Raw genomic sequence first — 23,665 nt, forward strand, 5'->3', positions numbered from 1 at the left:
TAAAGGACCCCGCAGAAACCTTATGGGAAATGGCTCTCTGTCAAATGCTCTGAAACTTTGGGTTCTGGTAGCCCTTGATGTGTAGAACACAAGACTCAATGGGTGCATAGCTCCAAAAAATCATGATTTTAACATATAAGGTTTTGAAGTTATAGGTACAGTGAGGACATTTGAGTTGGAATAAATTTATTTTCTCGAGAATGAACGACTCTGGGGATAAATTACGAATCAGGTCCATTTTAATTTTTAAATTGTAATTTTTTGGCATATATATCATACTAGTGACGTCATCCACCTGGGCGTGATGACGCAATCGATGATTTTTTAAAATAATAATAGGAGTCGTATGATAGCTCATTTGAAAGATTATTCAACTTTATATTCACTAATATAAACATTAACATAATTATTTATACAGGGTCCCCAAATTTTTTTTTAGTTAAATTAATTGAGACAGAAATAAGAATGTATATAATTTATTTAATTCGAAATACATTTTACTGCTGTCAGAAAACAGAAAAAAATGTTAATTTTAAAAATAAACATTGCTTTTTGCTTAAATTAAATGCTCAAACTGCTAAGAGGCAGGTGGGCGGTAGCTTTAATATTGAATTTAAGCGAAAAACTATATTTGTTTATCAAATAAACTTTTTTCCTGTTTTCGGACAACACTAAAATGTATTTCGAATTAAATAAATTATATACCTTCTTCTTTTTGTCTCAATTAATTTATTTCAAAAAAATTTTTTGGGCACCCTATATAAATAATTACATAATTGTTTATATTAGTGAATAGAGAATTGAATATCCTTTCAAATGAGCTATCACACGACCCCTATTCTTATTTAAAAAAATCATCGAATGCGTCATCACGCTCAGATGGATGACGTCACTAGTATGATATATAATATACCAAGAAATTATAGTTTAAAAATAAAAATCGACCTGATTCGTAATTTATCTCGAGAGTCGCCCATTCTCGAGAAAATCAATTCCTTCCAACTTAAGCGTCCTCACTGTACCTATAACTTCACAGGATTATATCTTAAAACTATAATTTTTGGAGCTACGCGCCCATTGAGTCTCTTGTTCTACACATTAAGGACTACGAGAACCCAAAGTTTTAGAGCATTTGACAGAGAGCCATTTCCCATAAGGTTTCTGCGAGGTCCATTAAAAACAACCTGCTAGTTTTCAAAATTATAAACTTGTCAGAATGACGCGTTCCACAATTAAAATCACGTTCCACAATTAAAACTCCCCTGTTCCAGTGTTCCCATACATCAAAGTTTGTCCGACTAGACACCGTTAAGCTATTAACACATTTTCAGTTTGCCATTAATCGACTTTTTTTGGTACGCGGAATCCAGACCTGAAACCAACGTAATAATTTATAGTATTATTTTATTATATTAAATTAGTGTCCGCAGTCATATAAACCCAAATAAACAACAATATTATATTAAATTATTATAAATTACGTAATAATTTAATTATACAGGGTGTAACAAAAATACAGGTCATAAATTTAATCACATATTCTGGGACCAAAAATAGTTCGATTGAACCTAACTTACCTTAGAACAAATGTGCACGTAAAAAAGTTACAGCCTTTTGAAGTTACAACATGTAAATCGTTTTTTTCCAATATATCGAAAACTATTAGAGATTTTTTATTGAAAATGGGCATGTGGCATTCTTATGGTAGTAGTATTTTTGGAAAAAATTATAATGAAATTTGGACACCCCTTAAAAATTTTATGGGGTTTGGTTCCTTTAAACCCCCCAAACTTTTGTGTACGTTCCAATTTAATTATTATTGTAGTGCCATTAGTTAAACACAGTGTTTTAAAAACTTTTTTATCTTTTTGTAATTTTTCGAAAAAACGGTGTTTATCGAGATATTTTGACTATTTGTCAAATTCACCACATATTTGTACATGGTTAAGTACGATTATGGAGACTGTAATAATATGAAAATTTATTTATAATTTACATTTTTAGGTATATTTTGAACTATATTAAAAAAGAAGCCATATCTCAATAAAATGTGCCTTACCAAAAAAATACAAAGAGGCAAAAAACTTTTAAAAACACTGTGTTTAACTAATGTTATCGCAGTAATAGTTTAATTGGAACGTACACAAGCATTTGGGGGGTTTAAAGGAACAAAACCTCATAAAATTTTTATGTAAACATATTAAAAAAGAAGCTGCAACTCGAAAACTGCCTAATCGAAAAAATAATAAGTGGCAAAAAAGTTTTAAAAATAGTGAATTTAACTAATGGTACCACAATATTAATTTACTTGGAACGTACACAAAAGTTTGGGGGGTTTAAGGGAACAAAACCCCCATAAAATTTTTATGGGATGCACAAATTTCACTATAGTTTTTCTTTAAGATGTTCCTATCATAAGAATGATACATGTCCATTTTCAATAAAAAATCTCTAATAGTTTTCGATATATTGGAAAAAATCGATTTTCGTTTTGTAACTTCAAAGGGCTATAACTTTTTTTATGTGCATATTTGTATTAAGGTAAGTTAGGTCCAATCGATCTATTTTTGCTCCCAGAATATGTGATTTAATTTATGACCTGTATTTTTGTTACGCCCTGTAAAACTAATATGTACGTTTTACAATAAAAGTTACATCAAATATTATTTAAAAAATTGAAAAAAAATTGTTTAAATTTTGTTAGTGTATATAACAATTAGTTTATTTAAATAACGCCTATTCGTAATGTACGTAAAAAGTACATAGAAATTAAAAAAAGAAACAACGATATAAATAATCGAGAACCAGAGATACAGTTAACAGCTCCTTCCCCCCTCTCATCGCTAACCCAAGTTTCAACGCTGGCCGATTTTAAGGGCCACAATTTTAAGCTTTGTGGATGATTTCCTTGAAAGGAAATCTTTTATATACTTGGTAAGTTAAAACTTTGATGTATGTTCTTTCAAATGCGGCTAATTTTATTTCTTAATTGTTATAAACAAAGCTGCTGTGAATTAAAAGAGAAGGGTGCTAACTTCGTCCCTAATTATCATAGGACAATTGTTTCTCTTTATAAATGTGTATAAAAATTCAGTCTTTCTAAATATGGAAAAATAATTTTTCCACCTACCTCTACCGAAAGTATACTTTTCCGGACCTAATTGTAGGGAGCAAAGGGTACTTTTCCTCCCTAGGGAGGAAAATATTTTTCCTCCCTAGGGAGGAAAAGTAAAAGTGACGGCATGGTACTTCATTCATGAAATATAACTTATTGACGGCTTGTATAATATCTATTTTCTATTACGGAGTATCTATACATTTTAACGTTTATTTATAAAACATCTTGTATTTTGCAGAATGGTAAAAAACAGTAAATTGTTATTTTGATTTAACAATGTTTACATTAATAATTTGACTTATATTTGACAGTTGACGGTTATATTGCACCTACTTGTTGTTTTAGTTCTAATAAATTTTGTTGGTTAGTTACATAAATAAATTAAGTAAAGTGAAAAAATGACTTGTTATTTGAGCAAGGTGGAAAACCCATATGTATAACATGGGAGTAAAGTGCCTTTTCCTCCCTTGAATGATTACTGCCCTCCGCTACGCGTCGGGCAGTAAACTTCATTCTCGGGAGGAAAAGTTACACTTTCCTCCCTTGTTATACAAATAGCTATTCCTACAGGTTACGGTTCAAAAGTTAATCTAATTGTTTATAAGCAAACAATCGACATGTTTTTGCAAAATAATTTTACACTATTTAAAATTATTTTTTGTCATTTTTCTTTAATTAGGTTAATAGCATAAATCTTCTTCTTTCATAAACTGTTCGAAGTATTACTATAACCTCATCGTTTTCTGACTTACAGTGTTGCAAAGAACGTTAATTTGGGATAAACAAATTCAATAACTTTTAAACTATTTGACCAATTGCTTTGAAATTTAGAATATAATTTAAGCACCAGAAGTCTCAGCATTCTGTGTAATAAGAAAGTTCTAACTTAATTTTTGCATAAGTCATGAACATTTATAAAATCTCAAAATTTATTACTTATTTTCCAATTTTCTAAGCAACAAATAAGCATAGACATATGCAGCGGACGCCCGGACGCCATATTGAAGTTTTTTATATGATTTATCAGTTTATTACTCTCAAATTTGTTTAACATGCTTCACTTTTTAGTAATAGACCAAAAAAGCGAAAATTTAGCGTTTTTTGATTTTCATTTGTTTATAACTATGTATATCATCAAAATCGGCTGCAGGAAACATATAGGTTATTAATATAGATGTCCATACTACTCAAAAATTTGGTTTCGGCCTGGAGGGGGATGTGTCACGAGAAAAATCTTATTTCTCTGGACTAGTATTTAGAGTTAAAAATACAGAAAAAATTCCTCTGATTGAAAAATCAAATTTGTTTGTTTTTAAAATAACAAAATGTCTGGCTAATTGGCTCGGCCAAGGCCATCAAATTCACACAAAAAAAACATATTATACGTGTCGGACTTATTAAAATGCCCAATATGTTTGTCGGACAAACATTTTTTCATGTACTATATAAAGTTTGCTATTGAATAAATTTAAAAACAACCTGCTAGTTTTCACAATCATAAACTTGTCAGAATGACGTGTTCCAAAATTAAAATCACGTTCCACAATTAAAACTTCCCCTGTTCCAGTGTTCCCATACATCAAAGTTTGTCCGACTAGACACCGTAAGCCCGTCCGCACATGGAGCGACGCTCGAAGCACTCGGCTCGATTCAAATCGCGTAGATTTCTCCCTGCCACTCAAGTTCCTTCGTTGTGGCATTGAGCTCCGTACACGAGGCGTTTAAAGGTCGCGTCATATTATAATGCACGTCGCGTTTTCGGCACGTAGCGTTTGCAGACCGTCAATCGGACTGCCCATTCACATTATCATACATAGAACGTTTACGTTGGTTTCAGTTTGGTGTGGTGCAGATGTGTTTATTGTCACAACACATGTTTACATGACAAATTGCCTCGAAAACTACTTTTTAAATTAGACCGGGCAGTATCGTCGCCCCGGCTAGCGAAATTATTCCGATTCGATATTTTTAAACAAACTTACTCAAAAAGAAGTCCTTATAACATATCCACAGGGTGCCGGGCGGTACCGTGGTCGAAAAATTGTTTAAACATTTTTTTTAAACAAATTCACAAAAATATTTTTTTCATTTCGAGCAATATTTTTTTAGATAAACTGGGTCATTCTGGGCAAAAAAGGTCTCTTGTCATTTTTCTCTAAAATTGATTGTTGTCGAGTTACATGCGATTAAAAATTTGAAAAATGCGAAAAGGCCATTTTCAAGGCTTAATAACTCGATTAAAAGTATTATTATGAATTTCATTAAGTGACCAAATCAAGTTTCAAACCCCTTCTTTAAGGTCCCAAAGAGATTTTTGTCATTATTTCACTACAAAGCTGTTATTTTTAGTTATTAACAATTAGCGCTATAGTCCAACTGTATCGTCGCCCCCGTTAGCGAAACTATTTTGATTAGATGTTTTTGCACAAACTTACTCAAAAAGAGTCCTTATAACAAACACATCCACAGGGTGCCGGGCGGTGCCGTTGTCAAAAAATTGTTTTAACAATTCTTATTAAACAAATTCACAAAAATAATTTTTTCATTACGATTTTTTTTTAGATAATTTGGGTTATTCTTAGCAAAAAACATATCTTGCAAAAATGCGGAAATGGCCATATAACTCGACAACAATCAATTCTAGAGAAAAATCACAAGAGACCTTTTTTGCCCAGAATAACTCAAATTATTATTAATTTGGGTTTAATTAAATTATTAATAAAAAATTATTTTTGTGAATTTGTTTAACAAAAATTGTTTAAACAATTTTTAGACCACGGCACCGGCCGGAATCCTGTTGATGTGTTATAAGGACCTCTTTTTGAGTAAGTTTGTGCAAAAAATCTAATTTCGCTAACGAGGGCGACGATACAGTTGGACTATAGCGGTAATTGTTAATAGTTAAAAATAACAGCTTTGTAATAAAATAATGACAAAAATGTCTTCAGGACCTTGAAGAAGTTGTTTGAAACTTGATTTGGTCACTTATTGAAATTCATAATAATAAGTTTTAATCGAGTTATTAAGCCTTGATTTTTCGCAATTTTAGAGAAAAATGACAAGAAGCCTTTTTTGCTCAGAATTACCCAAATTATCTAAAAAAAAATATTGCTCGAATGAAAAAATATTTTTGTGAATTTGTTTGAAAAAGATTGTTTAAACAATTTTTCGACCACGGCACCGCCTGGCACCCTGTGGATATGTTATAAGAACCTCTCTTTGAGTAAATTTGTGCAAAAAATCGAATCGGAATAATTTCGCTAGCGAGGGCGACGATACTGACCGGTCTAAATACTCGGTATCAAATTCAAAGAAATACCTACATAAACAACAAGGGGAAAACGACCCGTATCTGTCAACATCCGAAAAATATTGTTTTCGAATGAACCGAACGCAGACGTAACGTGTCTTATACGCTACGTTACGTGTCTTATACGCACAATATGAATGGTTCAATTTAAAAACCATTAAATTATATTTTTCGCAAACGAAACGCTACGTGACGAAAACGCGACGTACATTATAATATGAGGCGACCTTAAGATTGCAAAATCTCCTCGTCTTGTACGACTCTCCTCTCTTGCGATCCGTAGTGCACGAGAAAGTTCGAGTGAGACGCACGTTTTTAGTCATAATAGGTAGTTTATTTTATTTGTTTCCTTCGTTTTTTGTTGTTTTTTGCGCTGAATGAAATTTTACTTTTATTTAAAGATCGGTGCATGTTATGTTCATTGATTGTAGTACTACCTACTAACTTTGTGGAAATATATTGTTTGTAATATAAAATTCTGAAAACATTGAACTTGTGTTTCTAGGTGTTTATTATAAAATTCGTTGGGGAAATAGAACCCTCAATTGTATAATGCTCATTGTATACAAATGATACTAAAAATGTAACAATACCGTACTTTTTACAGATCTAAATAGTCGTTGGGGTTGATAAATAAAAAAGATGTGAGCAAACTGAATCGAGTAGTGTGCGGAGAGCAATCGCTTGTGCCGCAGGGTTCGTACAAGACGAGCAAGACGCGCGAACCTCGAGACCTGTTTTCGATCGACTCATGTGCGGACGGCCTTAAGCTATTAACAAATATTCAGCTTGCTATTAATCAACTTTATTGGGTACGCAGAATCCAGACCTAAAACCAACGTAATAATAATTTATAGTATTATTTTATTATATTAAATTATTATAAATTACGTAATAATTTAATTATATACATATTTAGAACTTTAATAATTATAAACGTCTAATAATTTTAATTGGGTTTTCCATAATGATAGGAGTTTATGTGTGAATGATTGATAAACCGATTTTGAACAGAGACGTTGGTTGCCGCAACTTGATCATTATAAATTTATGTTTTCGAATTTATTGATTTCCAAGGACTATAATAAGTTTACCAGAAAGCTAAGTCAGTAATCATTAAATGCCTTTCTCAATATCACATACCAAAACACTTTTGTTAACTATCGATTGATCAGTTTTTACTTTATTATTTATAATTTTCCGTAATATATTTCCAAGCATTACTAAAAATTATTTATTTAAAATTTGATCAAAATTGTTTTGTTTAAAATAAATTCATAAATACTTGTGGGTGAAAGAATAGATTGTCTCTTGGTTTGATTCATTTTTCAGAAGGTACGTGGTGATGCGAACCTTCAATAATGATCAAATTAAATCTTTACTGACATCAATGTGCACACATAAAGGTTGGCCAGGATAATTATTCTTCTTATTCTTCTCACAGTACCGTCTCCTATCGGAGGTTGGCTACCATCACAGCAATCTTAACTTTGTTGGCTGCAGCTCTGAACAATTGCATTGAACTGAACTCATACCACTTCCATCAGTTTAACAACCAGGAAATTCTCCTACGTTCCACATTTCTCTTTCCCGAGATTTTTCCTTGGATTATGAGAATTAGCAGGGAGTACTTTTCCCCTCTCATTTTGTTGCCTAGATATTTCATTTTTTTTTGTATGGTTTTTATGACTTCACATTGCTTCCCCGTCTTCAGAAAAACATTTGATTCGTTACTCTCTATGTCCATGGCATTTTTCATATTAGCACCACATCTCGAATACCTCAATGTTTTTAATGTTTATCTTTTTCACTGTCCAAGCTTCCATGCCGCACATCAAAACAGAGAAAACAACTTAGGACCTTAACACTCTAGTTTTTAATTTTACATTTATTATTAAGCATAATAATTATAATTATTCTAAAGAGCTCCAAATACGAAAAAGGGCAAGACAGGACTACTTTTTTTGTCCCCATTAATATTTATCATCTAGTTGTTGTTCGTTTTCAAAAAAGCATTAAATAGTGTTTTTCTTCTTCTTTATACATGGGCGGAGGTAAATTCCTCACCAACCAGTAGAACCATATAATCCGACAGGTATTTTCCTCACCAAGTTTAAGGGTTCGTATTAATCCGGTAGGTATTTTCCTCACCAACTCACTCAGGTAATAAAATAAAAATATATAGATGTAATTTAAGAATGATTATTATGAAAGCATCCGAAATCCGAATAAAAGACATTTCCTTACGTTGTAATAATAGTTTATAATATAGGTCATGTGCAAAACGTATAACTTATTATTTATTATTTACTATAATAAGAAACACACTTTACAAAATCCATTATAGTCATTTGATTAGACTGATAACTTATTATAGTTATTAAGGTACCAAGGGTATTATAAGGATAATAACGCTTGAGGTCAATAGTGTATAGACCAAGGGCCTTCGGCTCGAGGTATGTACGTTGACCGAAAGCGTTATTATTTTATTATTATAATACCCGTGATGCCTTCAACGTTTAATGTCCGACTAAATTATCCTTTATATGCAAAATTTGTATAAATTTTGAATTAATTAGTTTTCGAATAAGTACATTTACCAGAAATAGTCGTAACGTAATTGTGATAACCATAGTTTTACTTAGAGTTTTATTTGTCAGCTTGACAGTATTTAACTCGTTATTTAAATTTAATAGGCGATAGGGCGTTATTTTTCTATAACACCCCCTTGGGCGTTATATCGTACTTAATAGACTTCGAAATAATGTCATTATTTGTAAAATAATAGACCAGTCGTACGTAAATTTTTTAAATTTTTCTCAGCTTACTTGCAGACTGCAGTAATAAAAAAAATTAATTTTATAGTTTGCATGACATTAAATCAAACATAAAACAATCTGATACGTCTTCCGGTTTTATATAATGTAAGGCCAAAAGTATGTTTGAGCCTACTTCAGAATCATTTGTATATTCTGATGTTAAATCAAAAGACAATTTTCTATACCAAGTTTGGTGTACTTGGTGAAATCTTCAATCATGTATTTCAGTGTTTGGACACATTTGAATGATTGCATTATGTATAAATATAGCCTTTTCAAAATCTACAAAGACTTTACTAGGATTAAACTCAATTTCGAGAGCTTTAAAAATTTCTTATTTTAACAAATAGAAAAGATTGTTTTAAGTTTCTGTTTTTTTTTTGTTTGACAGTAAACAGTATAATAAAGAAATATAATGCCCATTAATTGGCCCATGAATAATGAATAATTGCAAATAATATGTGGTACGTTAATTGTGCCATACATATAATATACGAGAGGGGCAAAATTATGGAATAAATTAATTTTCTCTAAAACGGACGATTTTGGAGAAAAACCCCGAAACAGGTCGATTTTATTTTTAAATTACAATTTTTTGGCCTATATTTTCATAGTAGTAACGTCATCTAACTGTGAGTGATCACGTAATCAATGATTTTTTTAAATGGGAATAGGGGTCGTGTGGTAGCTTATTTGAAAGGGTGTTATATTCTCTATTCAGTAATATAAACATTAATGTAATTATTGATTGATTGATTGATTGATGACGTCACTAATATGAAATATAGATATGCCAAAAAATTGTGATTTAAAAATAAAAATCGACGGGGTTCGGGGTTTTTTGTCCAAAATCGTCCATTTTAGACAAAATGAATATATTCCATAATTTTGCCCCTCTCTGTATAAAATTCAATGTTCCTACAAACTTATATTTGTTTCACATTCACAACTAAATACAGTTATCTTACTTTTGACACAGTTTATAAAGAGAAAATTTTCCTCCTTGGTTGTTTTTTGAGCACAGCTCTTCACAAATTCTTGAACCTCATCAATATTGGAAGGAAGTCGACCAGGCATCATTTTCGTCGATAATTATATATATTTTTTCTTATGTAACAGACATCAATCGTAGTAATTGTTTCAGGCAAATTAGCTGCAAGCTCTTGGCGAATGATTTTTGGCGGTTTTCCAGTATATTCTCTTCGGCTCTACGTTTACAAGAGTTAGAGACAATTTTTCGATCTATCTTCTGCAGATCTGGTTCATGATTATGTTGTAGGCTACTTCTAGTTATTGTAAAATTTGCCCCAATAGTATTCAATTTCACACTAAAAGTTATTTTATGCCTCCAGAACACTTCTTCACTTTCTAAAACTTTCACCTTATAAAAAATAAAATTTTCAAATACCGAGATTACTTTCTATTAAACATGCCATTTTTGTCAAAATTCCAATTATGACTAAAAATAAAATACTATAAAATTAATTAATTAATTTATTATAGGTATCTACTGTAATTTTATAGTAGATAAATAATTTCCTTGAATGCCTTTTAGTAAAATCTACCTGAAACAACCATTTCAGTTTTGGTGAGGAAAATACCTGTCGGATTATGACATACCCTTCCAAACTCAGGTATAAGATTATTTTGGTGAGGAAATTACACCCGCCGTTATACATATATATTTTTGCCCTCTCAGGCCTCGGATTGGGATTCAAGTTCTTCCTTTACCCATTTATATATATTATAGGTCTACAAAGTTCTCCGTCTTCCGATACCCGTTCGCCATTCCTCTCTGTCCGCACATTGATCTACTTGCAGACCTCTTTCATCCATGGCTTTGTTTATTCCTGCCTGCCAACTTTTCCTCGGTCTACCTCTTCTTCTTCTACCTTGCGATCTCCAGTTTTGTACTTGTTTTGGGATTCTGTCTTCGTGCATTATTTGTACGTGACTAAAGCATCGTAGTTGTATTTCGTTGATTTTGTCATTTATTGTATGTGTGACCTTCATTGTTTCTCGTATCCGTTCATTGGTAACATGTTTTTTCTTGATCTTCCTGCAGCTCTTCTCCAGAAATCCATTTCGGTGACCTCTAATATTCGTTTTGATTTTTCCTTCATAGGCCATACTTCGCAGTTGTATGTTATAGTGCTTTTCACTACGGCGGCGTTATAGAACTTTTTCTTGTTTTGGTTGTTTATCTGCTTGTCCCAGAGTACTGAGTTTAGGAGCGTAATTGCTTTCATACCCCGAGTATTTCGATTTTTAATGGCTCCGTCCAGTGTTCCATCATTCGTGATTTTCATACCCAGTTATTTATATTCGTTACATTTACTCATGGTTTCTCCTCCTTCTAGAAGTCCTGCTGCGTTCCACCGATATTCATATATTTGGTTTATCCTATGTTCATCTCCAGTCCCCATTTCCTGTATTCCTCTATTAGCTCTCTTGTCATGTAACAAATATCATCGTAGTCTTGTGCTATTAGTATTTGGTCATCTGCGAAACAAAGAGTATATGGTGTATGGTCATTTAGTGGGAGTCCCATATTCTTGAATTTGCGTTTCCAATTTTTAAGTTCCAACGAGAAGGGTTCATAAGTACTCCACAAAAGAGTAAATGAATTAAAAATGTATAAACATTTTTCAATTCCTTTGCAACCTGACAATGCAGCAGCAGTATACTCTAGTTAAATCGGAGAGTGCAGGAAGAGTCTATACCGGTTTCTGGACCGGAACATTAAGATGAGGCAAAAATTCCCTCATCTTAATGTTCGAGTCGACATCCGTATGACATAATTTTTCAAAGTAGTGGAGGTAGTAACCTGAGAGTTTCCATCTGTTGTCAATCTAGTGACATGAGAACGATATATTTATTGTCGTTTTCTTTACTACTGGATTGAGAACTTAGTTTGAAATGTAAAATGCTTTGTCATTTATCGGACATGTCGGATATCTGAATTTCCTATTTGGTTTTCCCTCATATTTTTCTTACATGTTTCATTTTCATTGCGCTGATTTTTGATTTATGTTTTTTTATATAAAATGTCCAGCTTGTGCTTGCTTATGTTATTATTGGCACCGTTATCGTATTGTGAATTTTTCTCTTGACTTATATTTTTCTATCTTTGTATCCTAGTATTGTTGTAATTGTGTAGTATAATCGCGTAGATTTATTTCCTCCATTTGTGATTTCCGCATATATTTTGCTATCATCAATTAAAATGCTGCCTAGATATCCGTACGTTCAGTACGTTGGTAATGTTTCTAATATAGTTCCATTGTATTTAACCTCCTTATTGTTTTGGTCTTCCTTTTGATTAACTATAATCGTCTTTGTTTGATTTATACACTGAGCAGCAAAATTAACGCACCACCTTAAAAATGGGACATATTTGATATCTCAAAGTTCCTAAACCTGTTGTTCGATATAAGTGATTTTTTAGTGTGATATAGCTTTATTCTTCAATAATATCGACGTAATAATATTTTTGCTGAACAGGCAAGTGTCATTGTATACCAAATGTAACAATGATAGTTTGTTTTTTGCTCAAAGTTTGGAACATCCTGTGGAATATTCTAGCGTATATAAAATAATGAAATTAAAATTCAACTGTAGAGTTAGGCTTTCTTAACATTTTGCTTTTTGATTCATAGGCTTATGTTGGATAATAAAAAAGTTAGGTTCTTTAACAATTAGCAACGTTATTCATCAAAACTAAATAAATGCGACAAACTTTAAGGGGTAATTATTCTGAATGAATAAATTATGACGGTTTTCTTTATAAACATATTATTATGTGCACAAATGCTCCAGTTCCGAGATTCGGGATGTTAAATATTTTCTTACAAACTTCTGATGATTTATTTATTGCTCTAAAACCGATTCAGATATGCAAATGAAATTTAACAGGTTTTAAGGGGTAGTTGTTATGCATTTCTTGACACACAAATTACCTGGTCATATTGCCCGTATGCACTCCAATGGTGAATTCAAAATTCTTAATTGTATGTCAAGAAATAAAAAATAACTACCTCTTAAAACCTACTAAATTTCATTTGCATATCTCAACCGGTTTTAAAACAATAAATCAATCATCAGTTTGCAAGAAAAAAGAATTTTGCTAGTAGTTAAAGTACCTAACTTTTTTATTATCCAGCATAAGCGAATGAATCAAAAAGCAAAATGTTAGGAAAGACTAAGGCTATAGTTGAGTTTTAATTTCAATATTTTATATATGCTGGAATATTCCATAGGGTGTTCCGAACGTTGAGGAAAAAATACACTATAATTGTTACACCCGGTATACAATTACACTTAACTGTTTAGCAACGATATTATTACATCGATATTCTTGAAAAATATAGCTATAACATACTAAAAAAATCACTCAAAACGGACAACAGGTTTAGGAAATTCGAGACATCAAACATGTTCATTTTTTAAAGTGGTGCGTTAATTTTGCTGTTTAGTGTATTTACCTCCATTTTTATTTTTAATATTGTTTTAGTCAATGAGTGCATTAGCTTTTGCATTTTGTTTGTATTGTTGGCTACCAGTACCTATATAAAGTCCCTATATCCTTGTATTTAGGCTTTCTTATTTAGCTTTGAGTTAGAACAAGACATTGGACAAACTCAGTTCGGATTTAGACACCAATAAAATAAAAGTCAAAAGAGGCGTTAGACAGGGCTGTGTCTTGTCGCCATCACTGTTCAATGCATACTCAGAAGAAATATTCAAAAATCATTAGAAGATGAAGTAGCAGGCATAAAAATAAATGGCCTACCCATATGTGAAATTAGATACGCTGATGACACAATACTAATAGCAGAAACTATTACAGATCTACAAAGAATTTTAGATAAGGTTGTTGCAACGAGTGAAGAATTTGGTCTGTCACTAAATATAAAGAAAACAAAATTCATATTTATATCAAAGTAAAATATTAGAAACATCAATCTACATGTAAATAATAAGGCGATAGAACGAGTTCAGAATTATAACTATTTAGGGACAACAATTAGTGAAACAAAACGATTATACCAAAGAAATCAGAATTAGAATAGAAAAGGCTAGCAGTGCATTCACTAATATGAAACAAATTTTATGTAGTAGAGACCTCAGCCTAAATCTTAGACAGCGAGTACTAAAATGTTATGTAATGTCTCTTCTTTTGTATGGTGTGGAGACATGGACACTTAATAAACAATGTGTCAATAGATTGAAAGCATTTGAAATGTTGACATATCGAAGAATGCTGAGAATCTCCTGGACAGACAGAATAACTAATGAGGAAGTACTAAGAAGAAAACAGAACAGCAGGGAGATACTGGATTCCATCAAAATAAGAAAACTTCAATACTTGGGTCATATAACGCGTGGTGACAGATATGAACTCATACAATTAATTATGCAGGGAAAGATTCAAGGAAGGCGCAGCATAGGTAGGAGAAAAATGTCCTGGCTGAGAAATCTCAGAGAATGGTTTGGATGCAGCTCAACTGAACTCTTTCGGGGTGTAGTGTCAAAAGTTAGAATAGCAATGATGATTACCAACCTTCGTCGCGGAGATGGCACGTAAAGAAGAATATTTACTTTTGAGGGTCTCTATAATTATGTCCATTAGATGTTTTTAAGGTATCAACACTAACCCCCTCAATATTGATAACTTGACGCCTTTGAAATACGAAGATAAAGTTCATAACTTTGGTTACGAGGTTTTTTTGCAGCGGATTAGAAAATTTAATAAAGTGGTTTTGGGTCTGTTATGCGTCATCCAAAAAGATTTAGTATAGTGGCCCATAAAGGGGGCCAGGTCGAAGAAGAAAGTCATGGTTTAGAAACCTAAAATAATGGTTTAACAGATCCTACCGTCAACAAAATTAGTATAGCCGTTATGATAGCAGACCTTTGCACGATAATTGAGAATGGCAGAGAAAATGATTAAGATGTTGAATAGTTATTTTTTATTTACTATTAATTTTTCTAGTTTATTCTTAACTATTTTTTTGTTTGGTTTTAGTTGGTAAATTCGAGGACCCCCCTCCGTGGCTCAGTGGTAAGAGCGCCTGCCTTTGGACCGAAAAAATCCGAATGGTTGTGGGTTCGAATCTCACCAGGGTCAGAAATTTTTCATTTATTATAAATTAGTAAATGAATAAATGATGAAAGGGTTGCCAATGCAAGTCCATTATACAATTGGATATGGTAATTGAGTCAATACTCGCAATCTATAGTTTGTATTTTTTATTAGTTGTTATGTAATCATGGGGCAACCGGTTTCGAGTCTTACAATATATGACTCATCATCAGGCCCAGTACAAAAAGTCTTCTCTATACAAACTACAAGCTAAAAAACACAAAACGAGAGACATGTACACATATATATAAAACATGAAAAACAACTTTGTCTTGGTTTCAATCACATACAATAAAGCCAAGCAACTGTTTAGTATTGAACTCAACAGTCCATATCATGTAAAATGAGACATTATATCATTGGGAGCGACCAATCTGATGAAAGGTGCTTGGTATATAATTTGATATATATGCTACCATCAATCCTTAACTAGTCAAGGGTCGATGGAGTCCTGGTAAAATAGTATGCGATCAAAAGACATAATACAAATTTTCTTTTTTTTTTTTTAGTAAACGGTATCTACTTACATAACAGCCATAGAAACTGTTCCACAGCTAAAGATGTACCTGGAAGTCACCAGCCCCATAAGAAAAAGAAAAGTTGACCAATCAAACAGCCCTTAGTCTCTTATTGTTAGTTAGTTAAGTGCAATTTGGAACCGTTCAAGAAATTATTTTATACTGTGTTCCAAGTGGTGTGTGTTATTTCTCTTAAACAGTTGTTCTTGTCAGTTGTTCTGTTTAAGAGAAATAACACACACCACTTGGAACACAGTATAAAATAATTTCTTGAACGGTTCCAAATTGCACTTAACTAACTAACAATAAGAGACTAAGGGCTGTTTGATTGGTCAACTTTTCTTTTTCTTATGGGGCTGGTGACTTCCAGGTACATCTTTAGCTGTGGAACAGTTTCTATGGCTGTTATGTAAGTAGATACCGTTTACTAAAAAAAAAAAAAGAAAATTTATATTATGTCTTTTGATCGCATACTATTTTACCAGGACTCCATCGACCCTTGACTAGTTAAGGATTGATGGTAGCATATATATCAAATTATATACCAAGCACCTTTCATCAGATTGGTCGCTCCCAATGATATAATGTCTCATTTTACATGATATGGACTGTTGAGTTCAATACTAAACAGTTGCTTGGCTTTATTGTATGTGATTGAAACCAAGACAAAGTTGTTTTTCATGTTTTATATATATATATGTGTACATGTCTCTCATTTTGTGTTTTTTAGCTTGTAGTTTGTATAGAGAAGACTTTTTGTACTGGGCCTGATGATGAGTCATATATTGTAAGACTCGAAACCGGTTGCCCCATGATTACATAACAACTAATAAAAAATACAAACTATAGATTGCGAGTATTGACTCAATTACCATATCCAATTGTAATAAATGAATATAGTTTCTGTCCTTGTGGGATCGGTACTCACCGGAGGGACCGCAGACGTTCGGATACAATTAGCGTCTCTTTGCAAAGACAATGACGTCGACTTTGCAAAGTAACAAGACACTTACTCAACACACACACTACACATGTCACTAGGTACCTAACTGTTCAAAATTACCGTACCTACCTTGCCAATGGCCATTAGTTGTCAAGGCATTAGCTAAATAAAAAAAAAAAATTCGAGGCATTTAAGCTAAATAAAAAAGATTATTGTTGTATTACGCCAGTCAATGAGAGCAAGAACAGGTTATTACCTCCAAATTCTATTCTACTGCATGGAAGTTAATAAAATTTTAGTAATAGCCTGAAAATATCTCCTTATTCAAAGTCTACCCTATGATGATGTGTGCTTTTGTCTTGGGGGCGGTTCTAACCCCTTCTCGGGGGTGGAAAATTTTTCGGTTAAACAACTACGGAAGTTGCTAGAGGGCCTAATTCTAAGCAAAAGCTGTTCTATAATTTTTTTTTTCGAAAACTCAATACTTTTTGAGGTATTCGTGGTTGAAAATTGGACATTTTCATTGAAATATAACACTTTTCCAAACGGTTTTTTGCGAATACCTTAAAAACAATGCATCAAGGTAAAAAAATTATAAAAAATATTTTTGTAGCTCATAAAAAACAAAGAGATTCGTTCCTTCATAAATCTTCTAATTATAACGCAAAAAGAGATATGGTAGGTAAAAAGAGTTTGCTTTTTTTGGTGCATGCTCAAATCAGTGTATTCAACTTGGAATAACAGGGAAACGGTCGATTTTAGGTGTATAATGCTACCAATACCTTTTATTGTGCTTGAAAAGTCCTTTTGAATAAGAAATAATAAATGTCGATAACATTCAAACTAAGCGAGATATGCTGCAAAAAATTGATGACTAACGAATTTTAAGAAAAAAATTAAGAAGAATATTTAACCCCTCATCCACAAGAATTTAAATGCATCGTTTTCCTTCTACAATATATTTTACTACAGTGTTATTTTTATGTTCAAAAAGTTGAGCGGGTTTAAAATGAATGGTTTTTGAAAAAAATAAGATCAGATTATAGAGCGTATATATAAATTTTCTTAAAAATCTTCTTTTTCTCCATGTAACTTGAAAATAATAAGAGTTACTGATATAAAAAATAAAATCAGAATGTTTATCTAGAAGAAACTCACATTTTTGTATGGCATCTTTTTATTGGCATCTCTCATCATTTTCGAGTTACATGGAGAAATAGGAAGATTTGATTTGATTTTATTTCTCACTAATTTGATTTTATTTCTTTCAAAAACCATTCATTTTAAACCCGCCCAACTTTTTGCACATAAAAAACACTATAGTAAAATGTATTGTAGAAGAAAAACGATGCATTTAAATTCTTGTGGATGAGGGGTTAAATACACTTCTCATTTTTTTCTTAAAATACGTTAGTCATCAAATTTTTTACAGTTTATCTCGCATAGTTTCAATGTAGTCGACATTTAATACTGCTTATTTTAAAGGTCTTTTCAAGCACAATAAAAGTTATTGGTAGCATTATACACCTAAAATGGACCGTTTCTCTGTTATTTCAAGTTAAATACACTGAGCATGCACCAAGAAAACAAGTTTTTTTCACTTACCATATCTCTTTCTGTGTTATAACTAGAAGATTCATAAAGGAGAGAATCTCTTTGCTATTTTATAAGCTACAAAAATGTTTTATATAGTTTTTTTAGTTAGAAGCATAGTTTTTAAGGTATTCGCAAAAAACCGTTTGAAAAGGTGTTATGTTTCAATGAAAATGGCCAATTTTCAACCAGGCATAACTCAAAAAGGATTGAGTTTTCGAAACAAAAATTATAGAACAGTTTTTGCTTAGTATTAGGTTCTCTAGCAACTTCCGTAGTTATTTAAGCAAAAAATTTTCCACCCCCGAGAATGGGTGGGAACGGCCCCCAAGACAAAAGCACACATCGGCATAGGGTAGACTTTGTTTCTTGGGCTATTCCCTACTTACTGTGAAAATATCAAGTAAATTGATATAGTAGGATGGAATTCGGAGCCACATACCCTCATTGACTGCCCTATATAACAGTTTGAATTATTATTTCTTAGGTAATGACATAAACGTCACCCAATATAATTATTGATGCAAATGTCACTTACCATAGTATTAATAAATTTCTGAAGTTAGTGCAAAAATTGATGAAGTTTGCATAAAATTGACTATAAAATGAAGCAAGTTTTGAAAAACCTGAGTTTTATTTTAGTTCATGGGGTTTTAGAGCACACAAAACTTGTTATCAAGACTAACATTTTTCGCTAAATATGAAAGTAAAAAAGTTCCTTCTCTCAAGCACCCATGAACGTATGTAAAGTTTATAATAAAAAAAATATATATTTTTAGAAATGTTTCCTAGATTGAAAATATCGTAAACATATTTTATCACAAGAGACCCAACATTAAATCACAATTATTGTTATTTAAAACCAGTATTAAAATTATATGGAGTCTTTGATATTTTTACCATTACTAACCATTTGCGGACCAAATTGAAATACAGAAATATATTTTTAAATATTTCATTCAACAAGGCTAACATACATAATCTACTTACCCTTAAAAGATCCATAACAAAAAATCTTTCATTAAACACGAAATTATATATAAATTTTGACATACCCGTTTAACACTAACTACTTTATTTTAGTTGATTGTGTATGAAGGTTTCTTTGACTCAAATGTCGAATTTATCCGAATTGACAACCTGACTGTCGTTGGATCTTTGGAAGCCACCAATAACCTTTCTCAGAGATTTACTTCAAATTTGCGGATTTTCAATGTAAGGTAGGTTTTCACTATTAGTTTTAGGAACTGTCAAGATTATTGTTATCATTGCCTTTATTTCTAAAAATAAATTTTTTATACTTATTTCATAAATTGAATGCATTTTTGTTGTTCTGTGTTAACAAGCAAGCCTAAAGAATATTTTACAAAACTACAATATATTTTATACTTTAAAAAATATTTATTATTAATATTTTCAACATTCTTCTTCTTCTTCTCCTTTAGTTTATTGGCCTCCACCTACTTGGGTATTTGGCCAGCTCATCGTCGCGGAATAAGGGAAAAATCCCTTATTCTCTTAAAATTTGGAGTTAGTACATTGTACAATTTGCTTCTTTTTCTTCTTCTTCTTCTTCTTCTTCTTCTTCTTCTTCTTCTTTAGTTAACTGCCAATTATGGTTGGTGTGGGACAAACATGCCAAGATAAAAAAATTTTACGCTAGGGGCAACTGTCTATCAATATACAGTGTTGTTTTTCTTCTTTGATTTAGTAGAAATTTTGAGTTGGCGTGAGGCAAATACAACAAATAACCTTTTTTTCAACATTTTTTATTGTCAACATTAATTTGACATATGTTTAAAGTCATTTTTTATTTTAAAGGATCCCCCTGTCAGAATTCACCCGATCACCATTCATTGGTTCTATGCCCATGCATGATCACTAAAAATGTTTGCTCTTATGGTTTGTTTTTAAACCAGGTGCGGGAGCACGCCAAATAGAATTATATTTTAGTGACGTCACGTTGCCTAACAACCGTCGATTCTTCCATCATGAAATTATATTTTGTGACGTCAGCAAAATAGAATTCTATTTGCCGTGCTCTGGGCCCAGGTGCGGGAGCACGCCAAATAGAATTCTATTTTAGTGACGTCACAAAATAGAATTTCATAATGGGAGAATCGACAGTTGCTAGGCAACGTGACGTCACTAAAATAGAATTCTATATGGCGTGCTCCCGCACCAGGACTAAACTAAAAAGACACATTCACACCCAATAAAGTCACTAGAAAAATCACCAAATACATCTTCTTTTTTGGTTGATCATTTTGGCCTTCAATGGTAATCCATACATATTATATTATACTGATACGTCGCTAAAGAGTTCTAAAACAACTGTTTTATTATATAAAGGTAGACTAAAAATCTGAAAAGCAAAGGAACAATGAAGAAAACACAAAAAACCACCGATATAACTTAATTTACCTACGAAATGCCAGTAATGTCAAAATTTCATGAATGTCATTAGTGTCAAAATTTGATAACAGTGAAGTAAACTTGTCTGAGATTGGACCAATTACAAACAAGCATTACGGCGTCGTAAATTTCAAATAATCCTCTTGGTTTAAAAACAGACCATAGTACGAGCTCCCACTGCAGAATCACTACGTTCATAGGTTAGTTAATTAGAATCACATTTTTATATAAATTTAAGAATAGGAGAATACATTGATAGCAGGTTGTAAGTCGAAAAGTGGCCGCAAATAGTTTCAATTAAATTCATTGGATTTGGTTCTAGGCTGATGAATAAGACATTAGCTGAAAGAACATTTTTCAATACAAATGAAAACAATGACATAAGATTGCTAATTGTGCTCATAGGAAAGTGAGTCATAATAGGCACGATAATCCTTAGGAAACACTTTTCAGTTCTTGTAAATGCATCAATTTCTACTGTGTTAATTTCAGCTTTTCACTACACATCTTTGGATAATGTTCTATAAGGGCCATTGTCTTCAATCTACAAGAGAGGTGGAGCCAAAGATTATCCGTATCAAGCTTCACATGAATGATTTCCTCACGACTATAATCCATGATTTTTATATCGGTCAGATGATGATCTGCCGTTGATCTACTATTGTATAGGTCTTATAGATTTGTAACACTTATGCTCTTCCAAAGAATAAAAATTGTCAACAAGAGTATATTCCAATTCCACAAGTAAAAAGTTTTCCTGTAGTTGGCTGTATACCATATACAGGGTATCCAGAATCTCTACCGACAAACGAATACAGGAAATTCCTCAGATAATTTTAAGACAATTTAACCCAATCCACTTAACCCGAAAACGCTTTCTAAGGGAGCTAGAGTTATTTAAGGATGGTGTCTGTAATTAGTTTTTTTTTAATCCTTCCGGAATGGAAGCTTAGTATTTATCTTCCAGAGATAAATCGATTTCATCCACTAGAAATTTCTAGTACCGTTCATAGGCGTCCGTTTTGGGTAGTGCAACGGTTATTTTATAGCATAACTTTCTTGTCTTTAACTTTTAAGCATTTTTAACTCTGGATTATTAAATTGTGAGGTATTCTTGTACTAAAAGGTACACTTGTTTTAAGTCGATAGGATACACCGTTTTCTAGAAAAATCGATTTGAAAATTTTTCGTTTTTTAAATTTAAAAAAAAAATAAAAAAAAGCTATTTAGAAAAACACAAACTTGTACGTTTAATTATATTCCAGAGATGAGTCGATTTTATTTATTGCGAATTTCCAGTATCGGTCATATTCGTTGGTTTTGGGTAGGTAAACGGTTATTTTATCGCATAACTTTTTTGTCTTTAATTTTTAAGCATTTTTGATACTAGATTATTAAATTATGAGGTATTCTAGTAGTAAGAGTTACTCTTGCTTTAAGTTGGTAAGATACACCGTTTTTTTTTTGAAAAGTTTTTTGATTTTTTTTTTTCAAATTCAAGAGACGAAAAATTTTCAAATCGATTTTTCTAGAAAACGGTATGTCCTACCGACTTAAGTCAAGAGTACCTTTTAGTACAATCATACCTCACAATTTAATAATCCAAAGTGAAAAATGCTTAAATTTTAAAAACAAAAAACTTATGCGATAAAATAACCGGTATTCTTCTCAAAACGGACGCCTATGACCGGTATTATAAATTCGCAAAGAATGGAATCGATTTATCTCTGGAAGATAAATATGCGCACCAATTTTTGTTTTTCTAACTAGAAGCGTTCTGGAAGTAATTAAGAAAAACTAATTAAAAGACGCCATTTTCAAAGAGCTCTAGCTGCCTATTAGGAAGCATTTTCGGACTAGGTGGATTTGTCTTTTTTAATGGTGTATTTTTAAATTGTCTTAAAATTACCTGAGGAATCTCGTGTCTTTGTTTGTCGGTAGAATACCGGGACACCCTGTATTACAAAAACAAGTAAAATCCTTTATAAAAGGTATATTTATTTCAATAATAAATATACCTTTTATAAAGGATTTTACTTGTTTTTTTATATTCTAATTGTTTATATTTATATGGTGTTGGTTTCATTCTTGCTTCTTTAGCGACTCTTAGAAAATCTGCTATATTTATCTATTCTGGACTATATTTATCTATTCTACTTATTCATCTGTACTTAGCTTCAGGTTGAATTATTTATTTCGATTCCTTCACACAATTTTGAACAGTAAATTATACTAAGGCCAGATTATTCAAAAACGTGATCCTGCAGACAGTAAGTTTCTCATTTTCATTGGTAAATGTGTAACGGAGGTCCCTCTCTCCTGCTTGACTCTCCTGTCGTTGACCTAGCCACACAATGTCTTTCGACATGCGAAAAATTTAAATTTTCGGTTGGTCCTAATTTAGCTGATCTAAAAATAATTGAAAATTTCCATTATCATTTCTTGTGTGGACTGTCTGCAGTTTCTCTTGGAGGATTTTTCACATAGTTTAGAAACACAGGTGGGTCCCAATTGTCCTTCATCTTTTTCGGTATTATGCCGAAATACATTATATTTGTCTCTATTTAATCCAACGTAAACCTAACACTTCATCTGTAGCAATTTATTTTTATTTCGCTTCCATTCACTTTGATCTGAATTCTTCTTTCTCTTTTTTTCTTTATCCCTATTTTACAATCAGGAACTCCAGTTATCCTCTGCAATAGACATCTGCTTATTTTCATTTTCAGGCATTGTCAGCTGAAGGTCTATAGTTTCGTCAATGTTTTTTTCTGCATTTTTGATTAGCATTAGGTTCGACGCTA

At 32.0% G+C, this 23,665-nt stretch overlaps 2 protein-coding genes across 2 annotated transcripts in view; one reads left to right on the forward strand and one right to left on the reverse strand.

Moving 5' to 3' along the window:
• Positions 1–19,589, reverse strand: part of LOC114331232 (transforming acidic coiled-coil-containing protein 3-like) — a 64,188-nt gene extending 44,599 nt beyond the window's left edge. Inside the window, exon 1 of the mRNA XM_028280728.2 lies at positions 19,437–19,589. Coding sequence (XP_028136529.1) covers positions 19,437–19,499 — 63 coding nt within the window. The 5' untranslated portion in view covers positions 19,500–19,589. The remainder of the gene's footprint in view (positions 1–19,436) is intronic.
• LOC114331236 (cytoplasmic dynein 2 heavy chain 1) overlaps positions 1–23,665 on the forward strand; it is a 410,099-nt gene that overhangs the window by 267,163 nt on the left and 119,271 nt on the right. The window contains exon 39 of the mRNA XM_050645881.1: positions 19,530–19,666. Coding sequence (XP_050501838.1) covers positions 19,530–19,666 — 137 coding nt within the window. The remainder of the gene's footprint in view (positions 1–19,529; positions 19,667–23,665) is intronic.

This window comes from Diabrotica virgifera, chromosome 3 (genome assembly GCF_917563875.1).
Source record: "Diabrotica virgifera virgifera chromosome 3, PGI_DIABVI_V3a".
Classification (NCBI taxonomy): Eukaryota; Metazoa; Arthropoda; class Insecta; order Coleoptera; family Chrysomelidae; genus Diabrotica; species Diabrotica virgifera.